Source organism: Macaca fascicularis, chromosome 8 (genome assembly GCF_037993035.2).
Source record: "Macaca fascicularis isolate 582-1 chromosome 8, T2T-MFA8v1.1".
Classification (NCBI taxonomy): Eukaryota; Metazoa; Chordata; class Mammalia; order Primates; family Cercopithecidae; genus Macaca; species Macaca fascicularis.
The window spans coordinates 31,952,447-31,974,291 of record NC_088382.1 but is presented as its reverse complement, the minus strand read 5'-3'; the positions used below and the strand labels follow the sequence as shown (position 1 = coordinate 31,974,291).

Sequence of the window (21,845 nt, the reverse complement as noted above, 5' to 3'; positions counted from 1 at the left end):
AGTTTCTAATATACATGTAATATGTGTTTACCATAGAAAAAAATTTAAATTACAGAAGACAGTAAAAAAAAAAAAAACTGACCCCGGCCAGGCACAGTGGCTCACACCTGTGACCCCAGCACTTTGGGAGGCCGAGGCGGGTGGATCACCTGAGGTCAGGAGTTTGAGACCTGCCTAGCCAACATGGCGAAACCCCATCTCTACTAAAATACAAAAATTAGCCGGGTGTGTGGTGGGTGCCTGTAATCCCAGCTACTTGGGACGCTGAGGCAGGAGAATCACTTGAACCTGGGAGGCAGAGGTTGCAGTGAGTCGAGATCACGCCTTTGTACTCCAGCCTGGGACAAAGGGAGACTTCATCTCAAAAAAAAAAAAAAAACTGACCCCATAATCCTGCTATCCAGAAGTAACTTACCACTCTTAGCATTCTGATGTATTTCTTTTTCCTATATCAGTATCTTACTGAATATTTAATTTTGAATCCTGCTTTTAAAAATTAAATATTAGAGGCCAGGCACAGTGGCTCATGCCTGTAATCCCAGCACTTTGGGAAGCTGAGGTGGGTGGATCACGAGGTCAGGAGATTGAGACTATCCTGGCTAACACGGTCAAACCCCATCTCTACTAAAATTACAAAAAATTAGCCAGTTGTGGTGGCGGGCGCCTGTAGTCCCAGCTACTCGGGAGGCTGAGGCAGGAGAATGGTGTGAACCCGGGAGGCGGAGCTTGCAGTGAGCCGAGATCGAGCCACTGCACTCCAGCCTGGGTGACAGAGCAAGACTCCGTCTCAAAAGAAAAAAAAAATAAATATTAAAGCATCAAATCTTTAAGAACATAAATTTTACATGACTACATTATTCCATCATTTGTACATCATTTGTATATAGTATGATGTAGTTAACTATTTCTTACTACTGGATGGAAGGGCTTTTCCCAATTTTTTTGCTTTTCGTAACAAATGTTCAATTAATATCTCTGTATATATGGTGACATCTTTTGCTTTAGGTAAATTACTAAAAGTAGAATTACTGGAACAAAGGGTATAAATAGTTTTTAATGCTTATTATCTGCATCTAAATTGCTTTCCAGAAAGATTTTTCTGTAAAATCGTTCTCTTCTTGCCCATTTACTTGTTAGAGGTTTTGTACATCACTCATACATTTATTCGAACTCCTTATATATGTATTAAGGATATATTTAGGTAGACTTTTTTTTTCTTATTTTGGCACATTTTTGTCTTTTTTTTTTCCAATTTTTAAATAATAAACTTACTACTTTGGAATGATTTTAGATTTACAGAGAAGTACACAGATCGTACAGAGGGGTCCTGTATACCTCTTACTCAGTGTCCCCTAATGTTGATGTCTCACGTGACCATGTTCATTCATCCAAATTTTTAAAATAACATTAGTACCTTTTTTTGGTTTTTTGGTTTTTTGTTTTAAAGACGGAGTCTTGCTCTTCTCGCCCAGGCTGGAGTGCAATGGCACGATTTCAGCTCACTGCAACCTCCGCCTCCTGGGTTCAAGTGATTCTCCTGCCTCAGCCTCCCAAGTAGCTGGGATTACGGGTGCACACCACCATGCCCAGCTAATTTTTGTATTTTTTAGTAGAGACAGGGTTTCACCATGTTGGCCAGACTGGTCTCGAACTCCTGACCAGGTGATCCACCCACCTTGGCCTCCCAAAGTGCTGGTATTACAGGCATGAGTCACTCTATGCCCGGCCTAAATAACATTAGTACATTATTATTAACTCTGATCTTTATTGTGATTGCACCAGTTTCTCCACAATTTTTTTTTTTTTTTTTTTTCTGTTCAGGATCCAATCCAGGGTCCCACATTGCATTTAGGCCTTTGGTTTTTTTGTTTGTTTTTTTGCAATAAGTTTTTTTAGTTTTTTATACTGATAATTTTAGTCTCTTTTGCAGTTTCTTCTGTTTATATTATCTTTAGAAAATTCTTGCCTGATAGGTGTCACATGGCTAAACCTACTTTCTTTCAGTTTTATTGTAGCTTCTTTCTTTCTTTTTTTACATCATCCCTTAACTATTTTATCTGGAATGTGTTTTAGTATAGAGTATGAAGAGAAGCATTAACTTTGTTTTTTTCCCAAATAGTCACGTAGTTACCTGTCCAAGTACTATTTACTGAATAATGTTAACTTTTTCAACTGACTTGTGTTAATGTTGTATGCCAGACTTTCATATGTACTAGATTTTGTTTCTAGACTACCCTGATTGAGTGATCCATTCATTCTTTGGCCAACATACTGCCAATATATTTTAATAACTGCAGCCTCACTTATAATTGTACTCAGTGGTAAAGTACATTTCTCTATTATTTTTCTTAGTCAGAATTATTGGAGCTATTTTTGCTTACTTATTTTTGTGTAAGAATTATAGAATCACTTTGCCAGTTTTCAGAATATTTTTTTGAGTCCACAAAACCTATAAATTACAAATCAGCATCTTTGCAGTAGTTTTCCCATGCTGAGACATGAGATGTGTCTCTGTCTTTTAAGCCTTTCAAATATTCCTCCCATAGACTCCTAAACTCAGAGATCATATTATTCTTGTTTCCATCTGTAGTTGTATTTAGTTCAGTCCATAAACCTTTAAGTGCCAAAGCGCTGAGGATACAAAGAGGTCCCTGACCTTGAGGAATGTGTACCATGAAGGAAGAGGCAGCTGTGTAAACCTCTTACCACTTGGAAATAATCTGATGGAGATATATACACACATACCCACGCATACACCTATGTATATGTGTATGGTATTCAGAGAAGGCGTGGTGACCCCATTTGGGGGTTTAAGAAAGGCATTCTGGAAGGAGGTGCTCCTGAAGAATGACCAAGAATCAGCCAGACAGAAACCCTACTTAAGGATGAGCTGGGTGGGCTGCTGGGGGTGATAGTGTGGGTCAAGAGGATAACACAGGCCAAGACATAGATGGGAGGTTTGAATGGTTTGGTTCGTTCAGAGAACTATCCATAGTTCTTTATTGTTTCAGTATGAAGTTCAGGGTGGGGAGTGGCAGGGTACGAGGCTAGAGGGATCCTGTCCATGGTAGGGATTCATTGGAGGATTTTAAGCAGGAAATGAACATGATTATATGTGCATTTTATATAGAGCCTTCTGCATTTATGTGAAGTTTGTTGGGGGTGGTGGGAGTGGGTGAAACTGAAGTATAAGACAATAGTCTTTGCAGAGGCTGAGGGACAGAAGACTCCAGTCTCTACCATCATGGAGGAAAGGAAGGCAGGAACCGATTTGAGAGGCGATGAGGAAATACAACGGGCAGTACTTACTGGTTACTTGACACAGAAATGGTAGCAATCGAGATTGACACTGCAATTTCTAGTGTGGTAGATCGTGTTGACCCCAAACAAAATAGATTCTATAAAGGAAGGGTAGGTGCATACAGCAAGGATGGTTAGCTTAGTTTGGTTTTGTCCCTGAGGGCATTCACGGTGCCTGAGGCAGGGGATGTGCAGGTGAAACTTGCCCAGTTCAAAGATCTGAGAAGCCCAGGCTGGAGTCACAGGTTGGGTGTCCTCAGCATTGAGGTAGTTGTGAGTGGCTGGGATTGCCACAAGAATGAATGAGATTGCCTGGGGAGAGGATTTCAGGTTAGAAGAACAGGCAGTGGGAAAAGGATGGACTTAAGTAATGCCTGCATTTTGGGGGTCGGTAGAGAACAAATATTTAGGAAAAGTGTGAAGACAAATAGTTAAAGAAGTAGAAAGAGGCCAGTCAGGATGGCTCACACCTATAACCCCAGCACTTTAGGAGGCCAAGACGGGAAGATTGCTCGAGACCAGGAATTCAAGATCAGCCTGAGCAACATAGCAAGACCTCATTTCCACAAAAGATTAAAATATTAGCAGGGCATGGTGGTGCATGTCCGTAGTTCCAGCTACTCAGAAGGCTGAGGCAGGGGAATCTTTGAGCCTGGGAGATTTCTCTGTATTTCTGTTTCACTGTGCTGTTCTCTTTCATGCAGCCTTGCTGAAAAGCACCCTTTCTCCCTAAATAAGGAACTTAGTTACCAAAATGGATAGCTGCTAGCTCCAGACTTGCATTAACTTAGCAAGTCCCAGGCCCCTATGCCAGGACCACCACAGCCTGTTCTGACGTTTGGCTTCCTCTCCTCTTTGGTGTTCTGAATGGGTGCCTCACAGCCTGGCTGCTCTGTGCTCAGCCTCAGGCCCGGCCTGCTGTCCTGGGCTTACTCCCTGCCACTCTGGTTCCCTGGCTCTGTGTTTCCCATTCTCATGGGTTCTGCTCTGGCTTCTGCATGGTCCTGCTTTGATGCCTGCAGAAGCCCAGCCCCTTGCTATCCAGTGTCTGTCCCTGCTCCAAGCTAAGAGGCTTGGTTGTTTGGGTTGGTTTTGTTTTTGCAGGGGATGGAGATGGGAGGGAATAGCTCTTGACAGACCTCTCTGATCTTTTGTGGGGTTTGGAGTGTTGGTTGGTTGGTTGGTTGGTTTTTGAGACAGGCTTTCAGTCTGTCACCCAGGCTGGAGTAGCACGATCACGGCTCAGTGCAGCCTCAACCTCCTGGTCTCAAAGCAATCCTCCCACCTCAGCCTCCTGAGTACCTGGGACTACAGGTGTCACCATCATGCCCAGCTAATTTTTGTAAAGACAAGATTTCATCATGTTGCCCAGGCTGGTCTCAAACTCCTGGGTTCAAGTGATCCACCCACGTTGGCCTTCCAGAGTGGTGGGATTACAGGCCTGAGCCACAGCGCCTGGCTCTGATCCTTTGTTGAACAAGCAGTGGAAGAGTGTGTGGTACCTGAGGTCCGGCCATCAGGGAGCAGGAGGGTCTGTCACATTCCCAATTAGAGATGATCCTGGAAGCATCATTTATTCTTCACTCTTCTGATAATCTGGTATACACAGATCTCCTTTTGAACTCCAGCAGCTACCCCCAGAAGAAGCAAACTCTAATCAGGTCCTTCAACCTCTGTCTTAGAAAGGGGGTGGGTTGCTGTCTGCTGTGCCTGCATGAAGATTCTAGAGCAGAGCATGAAGGATCTGTTAGCAGAACTGGCCTAAGTGTTATGTAGATGGGCTTCACAATCTCTAATCATATTGTAATCTCTTCAGTATCCCTAATCTCTGCCTTTAATGGATGTAGGATAATGTCCTTTGGAACAATAAAAATAAGTTTAGAACCAAGCACTTTATGTTTGTCTCTCTGAGCTAGAAGTAAAGACGGAACTAGTATCTATTTGGATAATATAAGGTAACCCTCCAAAAGCATCTTGCTCTTCCATATTTATATCTTCCAAGTAGGGTATACAGTGATTTTTTTAAACCACAGTTAAATGAAACTAAGGGTAGGAAAAATTAGATACAATGTATTAATACAAAATCCAAGCCCTGAAGCCCTGAGCTCGTCCCCTCTAAGTAGGACAGTTTTTTAAATGTCAAACCTGCACAACACTCATATATATTGATTTATCAACTAAACTTTTTGCCACATTTGCTTTATCCAGACATCTCAGTATTGTAAAGTCATAACTGACTAGGAAAAAGCAAACGTAAATTACCAAAAACATTCACAGTGTCTCTAGCCCACGATCCTTTGTTCTTCTCTCGTTGGAGTTAACAATGCTGCTGTTAAAAAGAGTGTGTGGGCCAGGCACAGTGGCTCACGCCTGTAATCCCAGCACTTTGGGAGGCCAAGGCGGGTAGATCACCTGAGGTCAACAATTCAAGACCAGCCTGGCCAACATGGTGAAACCCCGTCGCTACTAAAAATACAAAAATTCGCCAAGCATGGTGGCGGGTGCCTGTAGCCTGAAATCCCAGCTACCTGGGAGGCTTTGGCAGCAGAATCGCTTGAACCCAGGAGGCAGAGGTTGCAGTGAGCCGAGACTGCGCCATTGCACTCCAGCTGGGCAACAAGAGCAAAACTCTGTCTCAAAAAAAATAAATAAATAAATAAAAAATAAATAAAAATAAAAATAAAAAAGAGTACATAGACAAAAACAGAAGCCATGTCTCAAGGTGTAGATCACTTTCTTTGTGAAATTGATCACAGCTACATGCACTGTGGTATCTTGGATTGGATCCTGGAACAGAAAAGGGACATGAATTGAAAAACGAGTGAAATCTGAATGAAGTCTGGAGTTTAGTTGATTGTCACGTCTTGATGTTAATTTCTTAGTTGATGACTGTGCCAGTCATATCAGATGTTAACTCTGGGGACATAGGGTGAAGGGGACATGGGAACTCTGTACTGTCTTTGCAGCTTTTCTTTAAATCTAAAATTATTCCAAAATAACAAGTTTATATTTTAATAAAAAACGTATTGAGAAATTTTCTAAAGTTTAAAAAAATACAAGATATGTCTGTGCTCTGTAGGCACTGCCTTTCATTCACGGGAAAATTCGCTGGCAGGAAATTTTTAATAAATTTCAGTATTTAATATTTGCACTGCTGCCTCTAGGTGGCAACAGATGCCACCGTGTGCTCCTCCTCACATGCTGCTGTGTTTTTCCTCTTTAATAGGCTTTGTCACAACAAACAGAGTAAGGTGTATCTTCCAGAACCACCTTTTCCTCATGCAGAGGTAAGAAAACAAAATCACTGGGACATGGAAAGGAAGCAGTGTGGGTAACCTGATGCAGATGCAGGCAGCAGGTCGTGAGATACAGCAGACCCCCAGTAAACCTGTAGACCCCTCTGCCTCCCAAGTCAGACGCAGGGAAGTATTTTAACTCAAGCTTCACTTGTTTTCCTTCTATTAACACTTTCTGTTGCACACGTGGAGCAGCCCTTCCCCGAAATGCTGGGGGCCACAGAATTGTTTCAGACTTGGGATTTGGGAATATACTTACTGGTTGAGCATCCCAAATTTGAAAGTGTGAAATCAAAAAGCTCCAGTGAGCATTTCCTTTGAGCGTCATGTTGGTGCCCAGAAAGTTCAGATTCTGGAACATTTTGGATTAGGGATGCTTAGCCTGTACTATGTTCATGCAATTCATAGCCTGCTTCTGTTCTACTGACCGCATGAGGAATTTTATTTTGATACATACTACTACCTTTTTGAATTGGGTTTATGTATTGGCAGAGTGTTCTTCCCAGTTATGTCAGTCATATATGTACATTTTTAATGATGAAAATAACATTTCAGTTCAAAAACTAAAGGCTTCTTCCTCCCTCACAGAACAAATGGGTGTTTTCTGTGTAGCTGAATACCCAGCTTTGTTGTCAGATTCTTCTCACCCAAGGGTATATTATGAACATTTTTCTGTGTTTCATGTTATTGTTGCTCTACTACCATGAAGCTAACACACAATAGTTAGTCCTCTTTTTGGTTATATTTTCACTCAAAGGTTGTCTAAATTGGTATCACCACCTTAGAAAACTGACAGTTTCGGCCGTGCGTGGTGGCTCATGCCTGTAATCCCAGCACTTTGGGAGGCTGAGGCAGGCGGATCACGAGGTCAGGAGATCGAGACCATCCTGGCTAACACGGTGAAACCCCGTCTCTACTAAAAATACAAAAAAATTAGCCGTGCATGGTGGCGGACGCCTGTAGTCCCAGCTACTCGGGAGGCTGAGGCAGGAGAGTGGCATGAATCTGGGAGGTGGAGCCTGCAGTGAGCCAAGATTGCGTCACTGCACTCCAGCCTGGGCGACAGACGGAGACTCTGTCTCAAAAACAAAAAAAAAAGAAAACTGACAGTATCTGCTAAAGCTGAACAATGTACTCTATGCCTCAGCAGTTTTGTTCCTAAAGTATACATCGAACAGAAATGCATAGAGATGTTACCAAAAGACACACACACAGATCTAGAATTTGGTGAGGTGTGGTGGCTCACAGCTGTAATCCCAACACTTTGGGAGGCTGAGGTGGGAGGATTACTGGAGGCCAGGAATTTGAGACCAACCTTGACATCATGGCAAAACCCTGTCTCTACAAAAAAATACAAAAAATTAGCCGGGTGTGGTGGCGCATGCCTGTAGTTCTAGTTACCCTAGAGGCTGGGGTGGGAGGATCACCTGAGCCAAGGGAGTTTGAGGCTGCAGTGAACTGTGATCGTGCTACTGCACACCAGTCCGGGTGACAGAGCAAGACCCTGTCTTTAAAAAAAAAAAACCTAAACTTTTTGGTAATAGTACTGAAATATACTCAACTGCCCATCAACAATAGAATAGATTTTGTGGTATAATCACACAATACCTTACATCACTGTGAACAAATAAGCTCCAATTACATGCAGTGTAGATAAACTTCACAAACAATGTGAGTGAAAAATCCAGATCTAAAAGAGTAGATATGGTATGATTTTATTATATAAAATTAGTTTATTGTGTTTTGAATACAATAAACTAATCTGTGGTATTAGATGCCAGTGTGGTAGTGATCCTGGAGGGGAGGGGACAGTAGTGACAGGAAGGGGACAAAGAGGGATTTCTGAGGAGCTAGTAATGCTTTATTTCTTGATGTACATGTGCTCACCTTGTAAAAAATCCATCAAGGTGTACAGAGTTAGATATAAGGAAAGAGCGAAGGCCGGAATGAATCCTGTGCTGTTGGATAGAATTGATGGTATTGGTGTGAACTCCTATTTTCAATATATGTAGACAGACACAGAGAGAAATACACTTGTGCATGTGTGTGTATGCGTGCGTGTGTGCACATACGTATCTTCCAACTCTGGCCAGAGAGAGGGCCTGGGAGAGTTACATGCCACTAACTGAAGAACACATTTAACTCCCAGATGCTGTTTCTAGATACTATTCTCCACTAAAAGGAACCAGGCCTCTTTGGAAAATACAACATGAGGCTGAAAGATCTTGCTGTGTGCTCAGAGAATGGTGGGTCAGAAGCCACATCTGAGATCACTGGAACATCAAAATAAATAATGCTAGTAATGAATATAATCCATTGAATAACAGAAACTCCCGCATCCATAGTGAAGTAACTGAGTACGTAGGCAAGAAGGGAAAGTTCTTCCAACAGTAAACTTACATAATTAATGTAGGAAAGAATCTTAGAATTAGAAAATCACCATTTGGCAGCCACCACAGTTATAATTTATTCCTGCAAGAAACACCAGTGGGTGCTAAAACCAACAAGTAAAAATTGTATGAAGAACTAGAGCATTTATAGTCCCAAAAAGTGTGTCCCCACAAAATTCATGTTTAAAGAGAGAAATAGTAACTGGAGTTTGGACAAACTTGACATATGCAATCAACGTTAACATCACCAGTAATTGGACTAATTGACACTGCATGGCTCTTAGTGCAAATTATTGAGAAAACAGCATGATTTCTGTGATCCTGCTGCTAAAAATGCCTCACCTGAATCTAATGAGCATTCAGACCCAAGTTGATGATGCTCAACAAAATAACTGATCTGTACCCTTCGAGAATGCCGGAGACCTAGGGGACAAGGGAAGACTGAGGAACTGCCAAGAAAATGAAGAGTTGTGGCAGATACATGCACTTCATGGCCATGGGCTGGATCTGGAAATGGAAGAACTTGTTTGTTGTCTTGTTTGTTTGCTATTAGGAGCATTGATAACAGTTGGTAAAGTCTGAATGGGGCATGTAGATGAGAGGGGGCAGTATTGTGTCAGTGTTCATTTGCTGCTTTTGATGAGTGTACTGTTACAATACATCCATGTTAACTGTGATTATCTCCCCACTCATTTCTTTGTCAAAATTATAACCTTTCTTCAACTAAGGCAGATAGACTGTTTTTACATAGAGCATGTTAGTGCAGATGGATACGTTTAGGAATTTAGTTTTAGAGTTTTGTTTTAGAGTTAACTATTTAACACGTATTTCAACAAATGTCCTGCTAATTACTTTAAATGTAATTACTGTTTTCATACTGTAAAGGAGAGGTCTTATAAGTGAACCAGGATGCCAAGTAGAAGGTTTTGAAGAAGTTAGTTTTTGGTTGCAGTAGTCTAAATAGTATTTCAGCAGCCAGGGTTTTTGCAAGCTGTGTCAATGCCATAGTGAAATACAGGCTAGAAATATTATTAAAATGTCAGAAAATTAAGTGTGGCAAAACATCTTGTGGTGGACTTTGCTTTTGAAAGTCTATTTTGCTTCCTTTGCAGTCAGCCTTGCTGTAGAGCTTGTTTCCTAGGAGCGTGATCACATTCTCACTTACCCACCTGTCACAGATGACCTGGTGCCACTTAGAGTTAGGAATGTGAGTAGACTGGTGGCACCATCAGGGTTCCTCAGGTGCACCTGTCATTGTTAGGGCACGAGGGAGTCGACCCTTGGTATTGTTACCATTGCGCATGAGAAACGATGGTTCTGCCCTTAGTACTGGTAACACATTACTGTCCAGAATTCCTGCCCCACAGCTTCATTTCCGCTGGTCAGATGCAGTAAGTTGGCTAGAAAGGTAGATCCAATTGGCAAAAAATGATGAATTTATCTTAGTTTCTATGCATTGATCAGTAGAGCTACAGGAACTATAGATAATGCTTAAAAGTGACTTAAGTGTGCAGAGACCTGCTGCTATTCTTAGAATCACATTCATCATCTTGACATCTCTGGATACAGTAGACTCCTTTTGACAGCCACTCACCCATTTAACTGAGACAGTTAATGATTTTGGCCATATAGGTTATAAAAAAGAATGTCAGTTTGACTTGCAGACTACCTGGAAGGAAAGTGGGAATTCGATGTTTGCTCCGGCTTTACTATTCATATTCCATCCAAGCATGCGACAGCTGATAAAGATCTCCGGGATAGTGTTAGTGTCTTCCTAATACAACCAGGTCTCTTTAATTAAAGATGAGGTCTTCAAGGTGAAGACAGTTTGGCTTCTGTTTGGGGTGTGTCCCATTCTGACCACATCCCCACTCTTAGGGTGACTTCATTTGCACTTCAAGGTGTTGGCCAGGGCCCTCTCATGCACCACGTGTGGCCACAGGATTGAGCCTATCACAGGCCATTGCTTTATCCATGAAACAGCCTCCCAGAGCAGTGCTTCCTTTGGCCTGGTTGATATTTAGGGTCTGTGAAGTCTGGGTGTCTGCCCTCTGGATACTGGGGTGGGGCGAGGAAGCCTGGGCGGCAGGCACAGTGTCTGAGACGTTACAAGATGCCATCTACTCGTAAGTGTCTTTGCTGTTGCCTTGAATGGGCCTGGCACTGGGAGATGATTGTCAAGTGTTGTGCCGCAGGGGTGACTCTTGGTTCAAAACATACACTTGAAAGAACGCTTTGAGGCTGCGAGCTACCTGCTTTTTTTTTTTTTTTTTTTTGAGACAGAATCTCACTCTGTCGCCCAGGCTGGAGTGCAATAGCGCGATCTCGGCTCACTGCAAGCTCCACCTCCCGGGTTCACGCCATTCTCCTGCCTCAGCCTCCTGAGTAACTGGGACTACAGGCGCCCGCCACCACGCCCAGCTAATTTTTTTGTATTTTTAGTAGAGACAGGGTTTGACCATGTTAGTCAGGATGGTCTCGATCTCCTGACCTTGTGATCTGCCTCCCAAAGTGCTGGTTTTTTGTTTTTTGTTTTTTTAATTTGTGTTTTTTTTAGTGACAGGGTCTCAGTCACCCAAGCTGGGATACAGTGTTGCAGTCATAGCTTACTGCAGCCTTGAACTTCTGGGCTCTAGCCACAGTATCCAACTAACTTTCTTTTATTTTTTTGTAGAGAGGTATTGCTTTGTTGCCCAGCCTGGTCTCAAACGTCTGGGCTCAAGCAATCCTCTTGTCTTGGTCTCCCAAAGTGCTAGAATTACAGGCGTAAGCCATTATGCCTGGCCGCTGTTTGTTATATAATATAACTGTGTGTGTTATGAGGACATCACATTTCTAAAAGCCAGTTTGATCTTTGTCATGCATGTGCCTGTGTGCGTGTGTGTGCGTGTGTGTGCATGTGTGTGTGCATGTGTGCGTGTGTGCGCGTGTGTGCATGTGTGCGTGTGTGTGCGCGTGTGTGCGTATGTGTGCGTGTGCGCGTGTGTGCGTGCATGTGCGCGTGTGCGCGTGTGTGCGTGTGTGCATGTGTGCATGTGTGCGTGTGTGTGTGCGTGTGTGCGCGTGTGTGCGTGTGTGCGCGTGTGTGCGTGTGTGTGCATGTGTGTGTGTGTGCGTGTGCGCGTGTGTGCGTGTGCGCATGTGTGCATGTGTGCGTGTGTGTGCATCTGTGCGTGCGCGTGCGTGTGCGTGCGTGTGCGTGCGTGTGCGTGTGTGTGCGTGTGTGTGCGTGTGTGTGCATGTGCGCATGTGTGCGTGTGCGTGTGTGTGCATGTGTGCGTGTGCGTGTGTGTGCATGTGTGTGCGTGTGTGTGCATGTGTGCGTGTGTGTGCATGTGCGCATGTGCACACACACATCCACATGCTGTACACAGAGAAGCTTCTCTAGTAGCAGACAACAGAAATGATCCCAGAAAATAGAGTCTTTGGTCTTGGTCCTTATTCAGTTGCTGCAGTAGCTTAAACCTCTAGCTTCACAGGAGGAGGTCCTGTACTGGTAAACAGTGTTTCTGGTGTGACAGATGTGTTTATTGTCGCCACTACTTGGTGACTAACGAGTGTTGGGAAAGTCACTTGTACTTCAAACAAAAAGTGATAATGAGAACTTCAGGCCCGGCACGGAGTGTCAGGCAGTTTATAAAGGAAGAGTCCAGCTAAATCAAGCCATAACAATCTGAATCAGTTTCCAGGAAGTATGTCAGTATTACTAGAAAGACTTGACTTGCCCAGGTGTTCCAAAAATCACATTCTAGGTAAAAACTATTTTAATAAGATCCACTTGTATTTTTTTAAATTAATAAATATTACTTTTCACAGCAGTTTTAGGTTCACTGCAATCATATGCCCCTGCCCCACACACTCAGTTGCCCACTGCACCATCCCACACCAGAGAGGTGCATTTGCTATAGCTGGTGAACCCACATTGACACGTCACCATCACCCAAAGCCCAGAGTGTACATTAGGGGTTCCTCTTGGCGTTGTGCTTTCTGTGGTTTTGGACGAATGAACAGTGACCCGGATCCACCATTACATCATCACACAGAGCAGCTTCCTCGCTCCGCAAATCCTCTATGCTTGGCCTGTTCATTTCACCCTCCACGAATCCCTGATGACTGCTGGGCTTTTTACTATCTGTATAGTTTTGCCTTTTCCAGAATGTCATACAGTTGGAATCATAGGGGCCTTGCCTTTTCGGAGTGGCATCCTTCAGTTAGGAATAGGTTCCTCCATGTCTTTTCATAGCTTGGTAGCTCATTTCTTTTTTAGTGCTGAATAATATTCCATTGTCTGGATGCATCACAGTTCTGTCATTCACCTGCTGAAGGACATCTTGGTTGTTTCCAAGTGTTAGCAATTAGGACATTCATGTGCAGGTTTCTTGTGGACATAATTTTTCAAAATATCTTTCAAAGTGGCTGTATCATTTTGCGTTCCCACCAGCAGTGAATGACAGTCCTTGTTCTTCCATATCCTTGTCAGCATTTGGTGCTGTCAGTGTTCTGGATTTTAGCCATTCTATTATAATAGGTGTGTAGTGGTATCTCGTCATTTTAATTTGCGGTTTCCTAATGACATAGGGTGTGGAGCATTTTTTCATATGCTAGTTGGCCATCTGTCTTCTCTGATGAGGTGTCTGTTCAGGTTTTTTGCCCACTTTTTAGTAGGGTTGTTCATTTCTTTTTGCTGGGGTTTCGGAGTGCATACATTTTGGGTCACAGTCCTCTCTCAGTGTGACTTTTGCAGACATTTTATCCCAATCCGTGGCTTGTCTTCTTTGTTGGTATTTTAGATCCAGTCCCGCTCACCCTCCCGTACTTTGGTTCTCCCTTCAGCCTGGGCAGGCTCACATCTCTGTGTACTTTTTCTATATTTTCCAGCTCATTCAGACCAATAAGCTGAAGCACTACCCCAGCATCCACGGAGACTTCAGCAACGACTTCAGACAGCCCTGTGTGGTGTTCACCGGGCACCCTTCCCTCCGCTTCGGGGACGTGGTCCACTTCATGGAGCTCTGGGGAAAATCTAGTCTCAACACCGTCATATTCACGGGTAAGTGAAAAAAATAAAGAAACAAAACGGTTCTCTCCACTGAGGCCATGAGTGAATGCACCTACAAGGTAGAGACCCAGGGAAGGATTTTGCAGTGAGGCATAAATACAAACAGTGTTCTACTATAGGTTCCAAAGAATGAAGAAATCACAGAGAAAGAGTGAAGCAGCGTGTGCCATTGGACAGCTGGGCATCCAGCAAGGCCTTCATGCCTGTTTTCAGATTTCTCCAAGACAGAATCCTACTGAGTGCTTTTTGCTAGGATATCATGAGCCATTTCAAGAACTGCAGTGATTCAGTAACCGATCTTGTTTTACCTGTTAGGGATTGTTTACAGAGGTAGATCTTTCTCTTCTGATTGTAGTTTACTCTAGCTATGGATTTTCTTCTGGAGACAAATCCCTCAGGGGAAAAAATTCCTTTGGTAAGGTCAAGTAGAGAGTTTACGTAGATAATCACTATATCATTTTTATCAGTGTAGCGCGCCCAGCCCTTTGAATGCTAGGACCGTTTTGCTTATCTGTGATGGGGGATATCATGGAAATTATGCACAGACCTTTTTTTTTTTTTTAGCTCATCAGTTGTCATTAGTGTTAGTGTATTTTATGTGTAGCACAAGACAGTTCTTCTTCCAATGTGGCCCAAAGAAGCCAAAAGCTTGGACACCCATGGGTTAGGATCTTCAGTTGGCCTTGGGTTTTAGAAATCTTACAGGCTATGAAGTTTTTAAAAAAAAAAAAAAAAAAAAAAAAAAAACCTTGATTTGAAATCTGGCCCAGCTTGCAGTGACTTCAGCCAATTCACCAGCAAGCATGACTGTCCCCACGGTAAATGGGACTGTCAGTAGCTACCTCTGTGGGTCACTCTGGGCACCAGGCACATCACCCGGCACGTGGCAGCTGTTGGGAAATCATCGTCACCACCTCCCTTCCTAGCTTTAGGGGCTGGGTTTGGAGGAGGGAGTCCAGTTACATCAGAAGCATGGGGGTCAGGGACACTTCGGCCCTTCCCCCAGCCTCTATTTGTGACCTAGAGGCCACCAGGAACATGCCTGTGGTCAAACCAAGTTGGGTTTATTGCCTCATTTCAGCAAGGGGAACACACAGCATGCGTAAAAGCAAGGTAAAAAGACCTTGTAGGAGTCAGGCTGGTATTCGGTGATGCCCGGGTGTTCACGGAGGTGAGGCGTCACCCTGTATTGGGTGGCATCAGGATACAGGGTCATTCTGCGATGAGTTTCTAAACTCATTCTTATCTAGAACCCAGGAAGAGCGGAGCCGGCATAGCGGGCTGTTTGCTCCTGCTGTGGCCAGGACGGTTCTGTGTTCCGCGTTCAGGATGATTACGGAGGGGTCTTGTCTTTGGCCGGATCCATCATTGTCAGTCAAGGTGTTGGTGTTCCAGGAAGTTGCGTTCACACAGCAGGAGGACACATGGCTTTGCTGTGGGTGCCAGCCCGGCTCTTGCTGATACCAGGCCAGGCAGAAAGTGCCAGGAGAGGCCCGGTCACCAGGACTGCTTTCCCCTTCTCAGGCCCACTTTCAGCTAACGATGGAGGAAGTTGGGCCACAAGGTATTGATTCACAACACCCAGAACTTCGAACTTCATAGCTGCCAGGATTTCATTAATCAGGAGGTTGTCCAGAGAATGTCCTAGGTAGTGGGGGCTGAGGTTGGTGTCTCCTGCTCCTGCTGCTGAGTGGTGACTCTTGACATTTGACATGACAGTGGTGACAGCACCTACACAGCACAGTAGGTAACCTGGCTTTAGTACAAATGTTTCTTCAGCTAAAAGGAAATTAGGACTGTGTGATTTCCCGTGACAACTCTGGGTAACGGGTTTGCATTTAAACTGGTGTATGGAGCTTCCAGGGCAGAAGCTGTGTCAGGGAGAGGTTGGGGCCACCTTTTTTTTATTGTTTTGTGACTCCTGGATACGTGAAAAGGGGGTCAGTATTCTCAGAGAAGCACGATCCACTGGAATGGGCGTTTACGTACCTGGCAGCTCTGCCAGTTTGTCCTGACAACAGTGGGGACGTGTGTGTGTCCAGTGTGCCTAGGCCAGGGTCCCTCGTCACTGGGCAGACTGCACTGGGAATCAAAGCACACATCAGTTAGGACCGAGCGAGGTCTTTTGGCTCAAGGCAGGTAGCTCCCTCGAGCTGGGGGAATGTTTCCTGCCAAGCAGGCTGCAGCAGCCCTCAGGAGACCGGCTGGGCCGAGCAGTGGGCGAGGACTCTTCCTGGTCAGAGAGGGTCTGGGCCTGCTGGGGAGCATCGCAGTCTCAGTCTACAGACCATTCATGGGCCTGGGGGTGGGGCTGTGCACTTGTCTCCCGGGTGCATCTCACACCTGGGCGTTAACTCGGAGCTGATTCTAGGGTCCCGGGGTCTATGCCAGTCCTCTCCACTGTGAAGTCACTGTTTTTCTCATTGTATTAAATCAGTACCTTGTGGGGGACTCTTTGAAACTATGTATATAGCTGTTCTCCCTAAAAATGGTATCTAATATTTTTAGCATTTATTAATGATTCTCATCTGAATAAGTGGTGAACTGTAATGGTTGCCAAATGGTGGTTTTGGTTTTTATTTCATCGTTTGTTTCTTGGCATTTCGTTGTAAAGAAGAGCTTTCTTTTCTCCCCCACATACGTTATTTCTCCCTCATTTACCTCATCTGCCTCTGCTGAAGCTTGGAGCCCACCCACAGGGTCCATCCCAGCCTGCCCCTCCTTCCACGGGGCCCCTTTGACCTCCGTCCCCCCCCCATGTGTGCTTCCTGGCTCCCTCCCAACCCCCTGGCTGTCTCTGGGCCCTCAGCGCCCCAGCCGCCGCCTGGCTCGGCAGCTCCTGTGTAGTCTGCATTGTAAGATTTCTTTCTTGTACTTTCCGTAGAACCAGACTTCTCCTACCTGGAAGCCCTGGCTCCTTACCAGCCGCTGGCCATGAAATGCATCTACTGCCCCATCGACACCCGGCTGAACTTCATCCAGGTGTCAAAGCTGCTTAAAGAAGTGCAGGTAATGAAGGCCACTGCTTGTGCCTTCACATAGTCATGTCACCTTGGTGTGGCTCATGCTTGTGTGGGGTGAAGGGAGAGAGGCTGCATTTGATTCTTGTCTTCAGTTCTCACGCATCTACAGAATGCTGGGACACAGGCCAGCCCCCCTCCACACTGAAAAGGAGTGGTCTTTACACCCTGACAGCAGTTTCCATTCTAAAGAAATCAGAAGTGGAAGGGAAAGAAAACCATCTGTGTCCGCTTAAAAGCAAATCCTCTCACCCCTGCCAAAAAGAGTCATTCTAGAAACATATTCACTAAGCTGAGACAGTTTAATTGAAACACGTCCTGGGGCCATGTCACACCTGTAGGCTGGTACCACAAACAGTGCTGTTGGGTTTGGGTTTTGTGGTAGTTTTTGGTCATTTGTTTCACTTCACATTTTCTGCCCTGGAGAAAGGGGAGAAGTAGCTGGGGTACAGTGTAGACCAGGAGAATCCGCGCACAGGAGGAGCGTGTAGCAGGAAGGCAGGGCCACGGAACCACTGTGCTGGCTCGGCCACTGCTCGCTGGGTTTCTGGCTCTTGAGAGTCGGGAGAGGCACTGGAATTGGCAAGGAGGACAGCTGCCACCGGCGAGGAAGAGCTCTCCCTTTCCACTCCCTGGTGTTCCCAGGAGGGAGATGAGGGCCGAGGGGCCCAGCACAGCACCTTCGGCCTCTGGATGAGAGAGCTGTGTCACAAAACTCTAAGACAGGAGAACAAGAAACAGAGAAAGCGGAGAACCCCTGGAGAGCCCCAGGAGCGGATTCTGGTGATTATTAATGTGCTTGCCCAACAAAGAAAGAATATTGGCGCTCTCTAGGCATGATGAGAGCAGACGGCAAACGTGGAGCCTGTCTGCAGTGATTCGGTACCCCACTGTGTGCTCATCCACGTTAGAAGCAGCGGTGAAGGGAAGGGCGTGTTGCTTCTCATTAACTTCAAATCCCAGTCCCTAAACCAGCTCTTGGCCCCCCTGTCAGGTGCTAATCCTGGAAACTGGAGGCCACCTGGTCTCCACTTTAGGCGAGGAAAACCTGGGAGAAGCCATCAGGCTGCGACTGTGGCATGATATGCTTTGAGACAGGTCAAGAAGAGGAGCAAAGGGCAGTTCGAAGGAGAAAAGTATTAGCCCTAAGGAACAGGTGCTTTTGGAAGCTCAGCCCGGTCAGCCTGGTGGAAAGCCGTATTCATCAGGGAATTCAGGGCTTGGTCCGAGCTCTTAAGTAGAAGCGGGGAAGACACAGTGCCCCTGTGGGCTGCCAGCATTCCTTTTCATTTGGGTGATATTTGTGCAAAGTAAAAATTGGTTTACTAATCTTTTTTTCTCAAGGGACATTTTGTTAAAAAAAAAAAAAACCTCTGCCTCTGCTGCTTGGTCGTACACAGTGAGCATATGACCTGAGCAGTGTCCACTGCCTAATACCAGTCGACCTGCACATCCAGCAGAAACTCCGAACCCACAGCGCCTGGTAATTGGCCAAGAGCTTATAAAAGCAGACATGTGGGAATGTTTTAGAAAGACCGTGCCCCCAGGAAGCCCAGAGACTGTTGGGAGCAGACACATGGAAGTTACCATGAAACTTACGTAAACAGTGAAAAAAACGAAAACAAATGCAAGCTGAGGCAGCTTAGGGGTTCTGAGATGTTTCTTCTGCCCCAGTGCCTTCACGTTCCCTCTGCTCTCTACGGTTCATTGGGCTTGAGAGGATGAAAGTTCACCTTGGCCTGGAGGTGGTGAGCCTGTGATGGTGGGGAGTGGATCGGGGTCAGGAATGGGCCTTCTGCAGGGGCCACTGTACTTCACACCTCCTTTCTCGCCTGTCCCATTGGTTCCTCAGCCCCTGCATGTGGTGTGTCCCGAGCAGTACACCCAGCCGCCCCCAGCCCAGTCCCACAGGATGGACCTCATGATCGACTGCCAGCCCCCTGCCATGTCCTATCGGCGGGCCGAGGTCCTCGCCCTGCCCTTCAAACGCCGGTACGAGAAGATCGAGATCATGCCAGAGGTGAGCCGTTCTCCTTCCTAGGGTTAAACCAGAGTTTTCCAGAGGCTCTTGAAGATCGTGCAGGGGTGGCCTTCTTTTGGATTTATGTCAAGTATGAATGAACCAGGCTGGGCACAGTGGCTCACACCTGAAATCCCAGCACTTTTGGGAAGCCAAGGTGGGTGGATCACTTGAGGTCAGTTCGAGATCTGCCTGGCCAACCCAGCCTGGCCAACATGGCGAAACCCCATCTCTACTAAAAATACAAAAAAAATTAGCCAGGTGTGGTGGCACGCACCTGTAATCCCAGCTACTGGGGAGGCTGAAGCATGAGAATCGCTGGAACCAGGAGGTGGAGGTTGCAGTGAGCCAAGATCACACCACTGCACTCCAGCCTGGGCAACAGAGTGAGACTTCAAGTATGAATGAGCAAAGAACATGGACCCTTAACCAAGTAACCGGGAAGAGGGGGGATTTTCAGGGCCTTCTTGCTTTTCCAAGTAATAAAGTAACAGCTGTTAGTCCATACTTAGCGTTCAGCAGTGTGACCCCTGGGCCACATCACGGGCCAGAGCCCTGGGGAATGGAGATGCTGACACCCGCTGTGTCCCTAAATACCATAGGGTGGTGACTTTTCTCTTCCTTCCTGGACCTTAGTTATGAGTGTCAAAGTTCGCTGAATTCAGAGGTAGATAGGGGAGATAACAGGAACAAAAACATAAGGATTGTAAACTTGGTTATTTATATCCTCTTGAGCATACTTGCAGGTTTTGGTCTATCAAAGTCTAAGTATTTTACGGGTCTGTGAACTCTTAGCTTCAGTTTTAGCAGGGAAGGAGCAGAAAGCACGCTGTCCATGTGGAACAGCTGTGGCATGCTGTGCTTGGGCCCGCCTCTGAGAGGGAGACAGCTAGGGATGCGGCCTCTCCTGAAAGACAGCGTTGAGGATGGTTGGAGGATAGCTCTGGCTTCCTTTCACCCCTTAAGGCAACTTGAATGTGTTTTCAACAGACAGGAAAAAGAAATACAAAAACTTACTGTTAAAACCAGTGTGCCCAAACTTCTTTTGGAGTTTGAGGTTCAGAAATGGCCTCCAGACCTTGGGTTGGAGGTCTCGGCTCCTGAATGTGACTCATTTCCACAAGCCTGGAGAGGCTGTTAGGGACCACCAGGTGCCATCCTTAGAGTTGTTTAATGTTTACTATGTTTTTATTATTTTGTTATGATTTTGTTTTTCATTTTCTCTAGATGTGTCTCTGGATTGTTTTTGTCTAGTATTTTACAGGGGCTGGGATTGACGGCCTCGGTTTAGATTCCAACTCTCTAAGCCAGCATTCCTTATACCTTTTGGTCTCAGACATCCTTACAAATAGAACTCCAAAGAGGTTTTGTTAATGTGGGTTATGTCTATTGATGTTTGCTATATGAGAAATTAAAGCTAAGACATTTTTAAAATATTCATTTAAGAATAATAAAAACCTTATATGTTAACATAACTAAGAGATAAAGACAAAAGCAAAAATCAGTCCCAATGCCAGGGATAAATGTTAAGATTCTGACGTATTTGCCTTGTCTGTTCACTGTGTGTGTGCATACTGGAATCACACCTCATACACTGTCTTTTTCACCTAACAGTAAGTATATAATTAAAGATATTTTGGCCAGGCGTGATGGCTTACGCCTGTAATCTTAGCACTTTGGGAGACAGGGAGAACATGAGGTCAGGAGTTCAAGACTAGCCTAGCCAAGGTCAAGACTAGCCTAGCCAAGATGGTGAAACCCCGTCTCTACTAAAAATACAAAAATTATCTGGGTGTGGTGACACGCGCCTGCAATCCCAGCTACTTGGGAGGCTGTGGCAGATAACTGGTTGAACCGGGAGGCAGAAGTTACAGTGAGCCAAGATCATGCCACTGCACTCCAGCCTGGATGACAGAGCAAGACTGTGTCTCAAAAATATATATATATTTCAGCTGGGCATGGTGGGTCACGCCTGTAAACCCCAGCACTTCGGGAGGCTGAGGCAGGGGCGAATCACTTAAGGTCAGGAGTTCAAGACCAGCCTGGCCAACATGATGAAACCTTGTCTCTACTAAAAATACAAAAATTAGCCAGGCTTGGTGGCGGGCGACTGTAATCCCAGCTACTCTGGAGGCTGAGGTTGCAGTGAGCCAGAATTGTGCCATTGCACTCCAGCCTGGGCAACATAGTGAGACTCCATCTCAAGAAAAAAAAAAAAAGGTATTTCAAAAGCGTCAGCTTTAATGGTTGCACAATGGTCTGTCATAATTTAACAGTTCCTTTATTCATAGATTTTCATTTCTGCTTTTTCTGTGTTATAAATAACACTTTTAAGAACATCCTTTTACATAAATCTTTGTCCATATATGTTTATTTCCACAAGAAAATTTTCTGAAATTAGAATTTCTGGGTCAAAGATTATGAACATCCTTTTCTGGCTCTAGGCTATATATTGCCGGCTTGTCTTCTAGAATGAGTGCAGTTTATACTCCCACAGCAGAGCTGGAGACAGCTCTTATTTCTGCCTCCTTGCTAATATTGGATGTTGTCCTTTTTTAGTTCTTTTCCAATTTTATTCTTTTCCAGTTATTTAAGTATACACTGATATCTCATTTTAAATTGTCTTTTTTTTTTTTTTTTTTTTTTTTGAGATGGAGTCTCACTCTGTTGCCCAGGCTAGAGCGCAGTGGCACGATCTTGGCTCACTGCAAGCTCCGCCTCGTGGGTTCACACCATTCTCCTGCCTCAGCCTCCTGAGTA

At 45.0% G+C, this 21,845-nt stretch overlaps 1 protein-coding gene across 3 annotated transcripts in view; it reads left to right on the top strand.

The window, feature by feature from the left end:
* INTS9 (integrator complex subunit 9) overlaps window positions 1-21,845 on the top strand; it is a 128,110-nt gene that overhangs the window by 101,006 nt on the left and 5,259 nt on the right. For all 3 annotated transcript variants that reach the window (XM_045399006.2, XM_005562965.4, XM_005562966.5), the window contains 4 exons: window positions 6,527-6,587; window positions 13,865-14,036; window positions 16,930-17,054; window positions 18,918-19,085. In XM_045399006.2, coding sequence (XP_045254941.1) covers window positions 6,527-6,587; window positions 13,865-14,036; window positions 16,930-17,054; window positions 18,918-19,085 — 526 coding nt within the window. The remainder of the gene's footprint in view (window positions 1-6,526; window positions 6,588-13,864; window positions 14,037-16,929; window positions 17,055-18,917; window positions 19,086-21,845) is intronic.